General features: G+C 46.3%; 1 protein-coding gene across 1 annotated transcript; it reads right to left on the reverse strand.

Annotated features, from left to right (window-relative positions):
• Nucleotides 1–286: 286 nt before the first annotated feature.
• On the reverse strand, nt 287–9,470 carry LOC144327129 (poly(A) polymerase gamma-like). Its single transcript, XM_077925321.1, has 10 exons — nt 9,454–9,470; nt 8,141–8,194; nt 6,958–7,077; nt 6,209–6,318; nt 4,756–4,877; nt 4,486–4,658; nt 2,697–2,779; nt 2,066–2,286; nt 807–860; nt 287–385 (listed from the first exon to the last, which is right to left on the reverse strand). Exons 1-10 carry the CDS (start codon nt 9,468–9,470, stop codon nt 287–289), a joined length of 1,053 nt encoding a protein of 350 aa, XP_077781447.1.
• Nucleotides 9,471–9,681: the final 211 nt, after the last annotated feature.

Consider the following 9,681-nt stretch of genomic DNA (forward strand, 5'->3'; position numbering starts at 1 on the left):
ATAGTTCAAGACACGCATCCTGCTAAGGCATTTTAAAGAGAAGACCTCTTGAGAAGAGAGATTTAAGAGATTTAGGATCTCCAACACCCAGGGCAACTATAAGAGTGACATACACAAACACACACATGGATGTTACTGAATCTGGGTACCTTAGAATAGTTTTTCCAAGTAAGACCAACTGTTACAGCCCAAGTAATATGCTCTTAGAATGACATGTGAAACGAAATAATATTGCAGCAGCCATTAAAAAACACATTGCACTTAACATTGCCCGAAGAGGCGCCTGCTATCGGTTGAGCGTCAGCCTGATGGAGTTTTTGACAACACGAACTCCGCTTGCTGGAATCGGAGAGGATGAATCTGGTAACTCTTTACTGGAAAGCCTCTGCAAAAGGAAAACAGAAATCAGATGTGTGAAGCTGAGCTGAGTTCAGGTACAAAAAGACACATCTGTGGACTCTGGCACTGATCCTGCGCGGCTGTGTCTTTCACCTTCCAAGGCTCAGCTTTAATTCTTCTACTTAAGTAACATAGCTGAGTGTTACGGCTTCTATATTTTATTATCAGGGTCTTTTAACACTCATTTAACCCCACGAATTTAACCCCTAGTCTAGGAAGTGAAGCTCTCGAGAGGCTGAAATTTGGGATTTGAACATGCATATCACCAAAAGCAAATGTTTGGCACTAATTTTTAGGGGTAAAGAAAATACATGGATGTCAAGTAAATACTTAAGGCCTTTAGGTCATAGGAACTATAGCTCCATTTCTGGTTCTTCTTTTAAAACTAAGGGGGCTCCATACAGTACCTGTGATCTTAATGTGCCAGAAGTTGGAACCAGCGTGGTGTCTCCAAGGCTGCGCTAAAGGGACCAGAAGAAGAAGAACCTAGTTAGTATTTAAAGGCAATGAACAGTGAATTACAGCCAGAAGCAGATAAGTCTGTACTGTTGTGCAATTACTATCCCCCCCGCATGCAACTTCAAAATCTTGAAGCACAAAACAAGACATGCCCACTCCAAAGGACTAAGAGTGGACTTTGGATTAAATGGGCTTTAAGACTGCAGCCTCATAGCAACCATGAAGGATTTGGAGACACCATTAAGGTGAAATCTGTCTGGAAGCCATGTGAAATAGCCTTTTACAGCATTCCTAAGACTTATCACAGCTACAATAGAAAGTGTTGTTGTTGTTTAGTTGTTTAGTTGTGTCCGACTCTTCGTGACCCCATGGACCAGAGCATGCCAGGCACTCCTGTCTTCCACTGCCTCCCGCAGTTTGGTCAAACTCATGTTCATAGCTTCAAGAACACTGTCCCATCATCTCGTCCTCTGTCGTCCCCTTCTCCTTGTGCCCTCCATCTTTCCCAACATCAGGGTCTTTTCCAGGGAGTCTTCTCTTCTCATGAGGTGGCCAAAGTACTGGAGTCTCAGCTTCAGGATCTGTCCTTCCAGTGAGCACTCAGGGCTGATTTCCTTCAGAATGGAGAGGTTTGATCTTCTTGCAGTCCATGGGACTCTCAAGAGTCTCCTCCAGCACCATAATTCAAAAGCATCAATTCTTTGGCGATCAGCCTTCTTTATGGTCCAGCTCTCACTTCCATACATCACTACTGGGAAAACCATAGCTTTAACTATACGGACCTTTGTTGGCAAGGTGATGTCTCTGATTTTAAAGATGCTGTCTAGGTTTGTCATTGCTTTTCTCCCAAGAGAAAATAGAAAGTCTTTCTCCCTATATCCATCCAGTGCTGCTCAGCTGACATTTGATCCAGTTCTTTCGGCTCTATAGCTACTACACAAAAGTAGAAAAGGTTGGAGGCTCCTTCAAGGCAGCAAACACAAGTCGTGTTAAAATCTGCTTCTGGAGCCCTTCAGGCAGGTTGTGTTACTTATGCTGTAAAAACCTGTTAACGGCCTCTGCGAAGTCTGAATGGAGTTGAGTATTCAGAAGTCAGGATCCTTCCCTCCCTACCCCATTGCATGCTTCCGTGAGTATGAGGCTGCAATCCTAGGCATAGTTTCAACATCTGTCATGTAACATCAGGCCACTCTGACCAGCTACTTGCCGTTCCCACATCTTTCAGCCGTTTGAACCCGTCTTGCAAGGCAGGTGCGTGACCTCTTTTGTTCACGGAAATGTTTTTCACGCTTGCAGAAGCCACTCCATCCAGATGCTGCTGATGGTTATGGGCAGTTGTGGGAGCCACATCTGTCTCTACAGCCTTGGAGATGCTGTAGGTGCTTGGAGAAGGTGCAGCCATGTTATCTGCAACTGTGGAATCCGGCTCTGCAAAAAAGAAGACTCTTTTAAAGTTTTAAACTTACAGATTTCCAACAGAGAACTCTTGCCAATGCCTTCTTCTGCCACAGGGCAGTTATGGTTCGAATATAAGTTTTTTAAACAATTGAATGTTTTAATTCCTTTTTTTTTAATGAATATATTGTTTAAACTTTATTTTGCAAAGCACCCTGGGATCTTAATGGATGAAGGATAGTAGTGAAAACGACGCGGGAGGCTGCAGTTACGAGTTACTGGGCTCTGCAGCCACAGCGGGTGCTGTGATTCTCCAGAGTTTTGATTTCACCCCTGGAGGCACACTCCATTGTCTCTTGAGACAGACAGGTCTCATGATCATGAATAGATGATTTTTCAGATTTTAGACACACTACGTGGACCAACTACCGGAATGGACAAACCTTGAGAAGACATCAAAGGCTGAAGGACGTTCGGTGGCTTCTCTCTGTTAGTATAGATGTTGGTACTTTGAAAGACAGCATTCCTGTGTAAAGCAGGAATAAGGGTAAGGATAATTCCCTGGGTAAGGAACATGCCTTGACATGTGTTAGGCTCTATAGGTCTGGCACAACGTCACCATAAAAACCACTTCTGTTCAAATAAATAGAGACAAAAGATTTTGCTGTAGGTCAGTTCAGTCAGTTAACATTAAGCAGATTTAAGAACGTAAGAAAAGGCTGCTGGATTAGGCCAAAGGACCATCTAAAGCGGCACTCTACTCTCACAATAAGTCAATGCCTCTGGGAAGCTTGCAATCAGGAACTGAACGCAACAGCGCTCTCCACACCTGAGATTGCAGACAACTGGTATTCAAAGGCATCTTGCCTCTGACAGTGGAGACAGATTTAAAAGGCAGCAAAGACCCGAGTCTTTACAGAGGTAGAATAATCCAACATGGCTCAAACACACAGAGCTACAGAATCTCCAAAGCTGATCTGTGTGTCCGCCATGAACCAACCTGAATTCATAACGGAAAGAAGACCCTGGGTGAGTGCCTGGAATCTTGCTACCACTTGGCAGAAGATTGTGTGTAACAATAGGAAGAATTTGGCCTTGGGGAAATGAACTCAAAATTGATGGTCCCAGCACCAGGCATTCTCAAATGCAGGAGCAGCTGCAGGAGTCTCTTCCAACAATGGCCTCCCCATAGTCTTGTGGCACCTTAAAGGTAAAGGGACCCCTGACCGTTAGGTCCAGTTGCGGACAACTCTGGGGTTGCGGCGCTCATCTCGCTTTATTGGCCGAGGGAGCCGGCGTACAGCGTCCGGGTCATGTGGCCAGCATGACTAAGCCGCTTCTGGAGAACCAGAGCAGCGCACGGAAATGCCGTTTACCTTCCCACTGGAGCGGTACCTATTTATCTACTTGCACTTTGACGTGCTTTCGAACTGCTAGGTGGGCAGGAACAGGGACCGAGCAATGGGAGTTCACCTTATCGTGGGGATTCGAACCGCCGACTTTCTGATCGGCAACCCCTAGTGTCCTTAAAGACTAGCAAATATAGCACAAGCTTTCATGGACTCAAGTCCTCTTTGCCAGATCAAGTGGCTGAGCGTTCCAGGGTCTTAAGACAGAAGCAAGCTTTGAAAATGGTACAAGCATTGACATTTTTTAAAAGACCCCTGGATGGTTAAATCCAGTCAAGGGTGACTATGGGCTTGCTGTTGGCATGCAACCAAGGAAACGGGGGCAATTGGCAGGCCCCCAGCTGGCTCCAGTCCACCGGCTGATGTGCCAGGCGAACTCCAGTCCTTGGTGCAGCATGAATCTGTGACCTGAGCTTCAGAAGCTAGGGCACGCTACTCAGCCGAGTAAACACTGCGCAAACAGAAGTGGCAGGAGAGGCTGTGTGAGCATGTTTACAAGCAGTTTATTCAGCGTACATCAGGACAAAAGGAACCATGTCTGATCTCCTTCGTGTCCAAAGCAAGACAGCTAAAGCCAAAGCTATACACAAACGGAAGTTCCCAGCAAGCTGTGCTGGAGTGTGAACAGGCATGTGACACACAACAATCATGCCTGTTCCTTAAGGCGGAACGGAATATCCCAACAGTTGCAGCGCTCATCTCACTTCAGGCCGAGGGAGCCGGCGTTTGTCCACAGAGGGTCATGTGGCCAGCAGGACTAAGCCGCTTCTGGAGCAACGGAACATTGACGCAGCAACACAGAATGTATTAAGACAATGCCCACCTTTCAGCTTCTTTTGAAGAACTGCTGCTGGGTTTTGCCATGCTGCTGAAAGGGGGAAGAGCCCTGGATTGTGTCCCAACGCCTACATCCCTGTACCTGCCCAAGCAGCCGTCGTCCGCAGATGTGCTTCTCAACACAGGTCCACCAATGTTTTGGCTTATGTCTGGCATACTCTGTTGAGAAAAACCGGCTTAAGTTGGCAGACCTACAACTAAAGGGTTTGTTTTTTAAAAATAAAAATAAAACGGAAAGTCCAGAATTTGGGCTCACCTTTTTCCTCTTCTGCAAGACGTCTGCAGGCAAGTAATTGTGGAGCTGTTTCTTCCTCACGTGAGCAGCTTCGATCTTCATGCCTTCTTTCAACAGGCTGATATTATTCGCCTGCCGATAAACTTAAGGCAGAAGAAAGAAAGTCAAGCAGATCAAGGAAGCCTGCACAGCAAAGTGAGCTGCTGCTTATTCTGTTGTAGCGACAGCCTCCTCCATTCACAGCCCATGCAAGCTCTGCCCCACAGAGAAGTACACTGTGGGGCTTACAGAACAGGTGCACAGATGAATGTATGCCCTGGTAGTTTGGTTACCAAGGTGTTCGAATAGCTCTTAGGGGGCACCACTGCCTTTTAAACCCGACAACAGGAGCTGAGGGCTAAGGGGGAGAAGCAGCACAGACGGCGCTTTATTGGTAGGGTGGGGACTGTGACTGGTCACTAGGGTATATCAGAAGTCAAAATAAGAGAGCCCAGTGTGGCCCGGGAAACTGCCGAGGGTGGGGAAGAACTGTTCAGTTCTCCATCGAAGCACAGCTTGGGTAGCTACTTAGAATGTGAAGGCATCACACAGAATCCCAGCAAGTTCCAGAAGTAGCAGCACTGGAAGCCGGGAGTGAACGCTTTAAGCTTAGCACGGTATATTTTGAGGACACACTGACCCTCCCGCCACCCTAGAGTATTCCAGTGCTTCCAAGAGCAGATCTGTCATGTTCAGTGTAAAGAGAACTGATTAGATGTTATTTAATGGGCTAAGGGGGGAATACCCGCAATCAAGGAATAAAACCAGGAGGTTGCAGAGGCACAAATAGTTAGGTGGCATTAAGGAATGAGCGAGTTTCCAGCACTAGATTAGCCAAGATGGTGCCCTCTGGCTTCTAATTCCCATCAGCCCCAGCCAGCATTCCCTTTGATCTGGGAAAACAGATGTCGTAATAGTTACAGGTAGGTAGCAGTGTTGGTCTGCTGTAGTCGAAACAAAAGAAAAAAAAATCCTTCCAGTAGCACCTTAGAGACCAACTAAGTTTGTTACTGGTATGAGCTTTCGTGTCTTCAGATACCACAACGTCTGGAGGGCACCATGTTGGCTACCTCTGCTCTAGGGCCTTTTCTTTCAAAAGGAGACGAAGAAAGGAAGTTTTTTCTGAGCACAGTGGATTATACTGTTATGTTGCGCACAGAGTCGCTGGATGGTTAGCAAGCAATGCTTCTTTCTCATATTTCACAAGACTAAGCACATAACCTCATCTGAAGGCTTGTCGAGTTGAAAACACACACACACACACACACACACACACACACATATACGGGGACAGTGGGAGACTCCCAGCAGAACTTGATTCTTCAGTTAATATAGGCACTAATTTATACTGAAGTGAGGCAACCCTTTGGGAAACAGGCAAGCAACCTTATCCCGTTCAGAGGCAGAACTTTCACCCAGAAGAGAAGGGGTTTACCTGTGTCCGTGAACGACTGGATATCGTAGGTTAAGTCAACGCAGACACTCTCCGCATTCTCCGCTTTCTTAAAAATTATCCCCAGAAACCATACGGACACAAAGTCGCTCCTGAAGGGAAAGTTCCAGGACAGCATATGAACTGAAAGGACTGGCGAGATGTCAGCAAAGTTGCAGCAATGCAGGGATTGCCAAGGAAAACCGGCATGATGCTTCAGTAATATTGAGGCAGGGTAGAGAGCTCCAGGTGTCACACAGGAAAGGGCCGGGCTGCACTGCAAGGCTCTGAACCGCTATGGTTCTCTTGTTACCCTATTGCAGGGACAGGGCACTAACAGACGTGAGAATCAGCTGGCAGATACTCAATTCTTCCTCTACCTACCAAGCAGCTCTGCAAAATGCATTCCCCAGGCAGTGGTTTACTGTCCCCTGCCTCCTTTCTGGCTCAGGAAAAGCCAGGCTGCAGGGAAGGAATAGCCGGTAATCAGGGATTTGTTGGCACCCACCTTCATATCGGCCACAGCTGTCAATGTTTTCCTTTTTTTTTAAGGGAAATTCCCTTATTCCGAATAGGATTCCTCGCAAGAAAAGGGAAAAGTTGACAGCTATGATATCGGCTAATCTTTCAATGAAAAATCCCCTTCCAAGGACTCCTCAAGGGAATCTGTTCTTGCCATCACAACAAGAAGTTTACACCCCAATGCTGCCACATTTTCACGGGCTCAAGTAGCCAACGAAGCATCAACTCACTCTTTGAATTTTTCCTTACTCCCTGGGAAGGACTGCGGATTCACTTGGGCGATTGCAATACATTCATTCCGTTCCATGTTTCCAACAAGCACGCGGATTTTCGATTCTACCAGGCCGACCCTATAAACAAAAAACACGAGAAAAAAATGCAAAATGGAAGTTTCAGTTAATAGTTTTGCTGAAGGCTGCCTGATTTACTTCTAACCACCAACTGAAGGGTGACACCATGTGGCCCAACGGGTGTACTGCAACAAACCAAAGTTTTAAGACAGAACCAGGAGGCCCACGTTTTGGTTTACAGGCAATTCCAGTTGATGCAGGGGTTACGTTCCAAGGCACCGCATATTTAAGTGACGTCACGTGTATCTGAAAAAGCCTGCAAACACCCCACCCTGCCCCTTTTTGTAATGTTTTCGGACCACTTCTGGGTTCAGTGTGATGCGTGCGTGGCTGTGCCGGTATTGTTTTATTTATTTAAGCTGACGTGCCCCAACTCTCATACTCAAGGCAACTTAGAAATAAAAAAATCAAAGCATGTTCAAAGCAACCCCAGTAATAAACCAAACAGTAGTGAGGTTTTTGCTTTGTTTGAAAGCACCATAAAGGCTGCAGGTCTGAGACCTCTGTTCTGAGCTGAGCACTTGAATGCAAGTTATTGGCACGGTCATCAAACGTTCTGCCATTCCAGGGTAAGAAGCTCTGACCTGCTCACCCCCTCCCCTAATAATAATAATAATAATAATAATAATAATAATAATAATAATAATTTATTATTTGTACCCTGCCCATCTGGCTGGGTTTCCCCAGCCACTCTGGGCGGCTTCCACAGAGATCAAAAATACACTAAAATGTCACACATTAAAAACTTCCCTGAACAGGGCTGCCTTAAGATGTCTTCTGAATGTCAGGTAGTTGTTTATCGCTTTGACATCTGATAGGAGGGCGTTCCACAGGGTGGAGCCACTACCGAGAAGGCCCTCTGCCTGGTTCCCTGTAGCTTTGCTTCTCGCAATGAGGGAACCGCCAGAAGGCCCTCAGCGCTGGACCTCAGTGTCCGGGCAGAACGATGGGGGTGGAGACGCTTCTTCAGGTATACTGGGCCGAGGCCATTTAGGGCTTTAAAGGCCCTAAATCATATTATCATCACATTGAAAATCTAATGTCAGAGTTTACAGAAGCTTACCATTCCAAATGGTGTTCTTCAGTTGAGGAACTGGCAGTCAACACAATATAATGCCTGGAAACGTAAAGCAATGATAATGTGATCTATTTTCAACCATTTTAATAAAAGGCCTTTCCAAAGCGCTAGACAACTTTCACGTCCTCTTCAGCCTTTCTCCCATTTCTTCTGTAAGGAGAAGCCTATCTCCACATATTTCCAATGGCTTACAATGGTCAACATCTCTTCCCTATTTCTGGCCTAGTTGCTTGGATCAATTTAATGCCTAAGAAGAGTTTAAAGCTTCTACCAAGGGAAAGCTCCACGAGAAGAATGGCAGTTTCTTTTATTTCAGCAGAATAAGATTGGTAATTAGGGCTGGGCATACATATCTCAGTTCTGGAATGACTTCATCGGCTCCCAGTCCATTTGAGCCCAATTTTAAGTGCCAGTTTATATCTTTGAAGGGCCCTAAGCAGCTCGGGGAACCAGGACGCGGGTGGCGCTGTGGGTTAAACCACAGAACCTAGGACTTGCCGATCAGAAGGTCGGCGGTTCAAATCCCCGCAACGATGAGCTCCAGTTGCTCAGTCCCTGCCCCTGCCAACCTAGCAGTTCAAAAGCATGTCAAAGTGCAAGTAGATAAATAGGTACCACTCCTGCGGGAAGGTAAACGGCATTTCTGTGTGCTGCTCTGGTTTGCCAGAAGCGGCTTAGTCATGCTGGCCACATGACCCGGAAACTGTCTGTGGACAAACGCCGGCTCCCTCGGCCAATAAAGCGAGATGAGCGCTGCAACCCCAGAGTCGGTCACGATTGGACCTAATGGTCAGGGGTCCCTTTACCTTTAAGCGGCTTGGGACCTGGGTACCTAAAAGATCACATCCTCCAGCATGAACCTGCCAGAGTACATATTAAGGCCTTCCTCTAAGGCAGGGGTCAGCAAACTTTTTCAGCAGGGGGGCAGTCCACTGTCCCTCAGACCTTGTGGGGGGCTGGACTATATTTTTTCTATATATTTTTTTAAATGAATGAATTCCTATGCCCCACAAATAACCGAGAGATGCATTTTAAATAAAAACACACATTCTACTCATGTAAAAACATGCTGATTCCCGGACTGTCCGCGGGCCAGATTTAGAAGGCAATTGGACCGGATCCGGCCCCTGGGCCTTAGTTTGCCTACCCATGCTCTAAGGCCCTCCACCATCAGAGGGAGGTGGGCGACTACCAGAAACAAGGAATCTTTGTTGTGGTTCCTTGCCTCTGCAACACCTTCCCCTAGGGAGGGCTGCCCAGTAACAAGCTTGTTCTTTTTTTCACAGAAGAATTTTTACCTGCTCTGCTGGGACATTATCATTATTCTGATCTTACGTTGTTTTTAAACTTGTGTAAGCATTGCCAGCTACAACTGCTTCAATAGGGGCTTTGAAAGCCCGGGTACTGGATTATGTTATGTTTTTATAGATTTTTATAGATTTTATATTCTGGATTATGTTATGTTTTTATAGATTATGTCTGAATAGGATGAGAGTGTTGGAGATACGTGCAAATGTGTATGTGAA

The sequence above is a fragment of the Podarcis muralis genome, chromosome 3, assembly GCF_964188315.1.
Source record: "Podarcis muralis chromosome 3, rPodMur119.hap1.1, whole genome shotgun sequence".
Lineage (NCBI taxonomy): Eukaryota > Metazoa > Chordata > Lepidosauria > Squamata > Lacertidae > Podarcis > Podarcis muralis.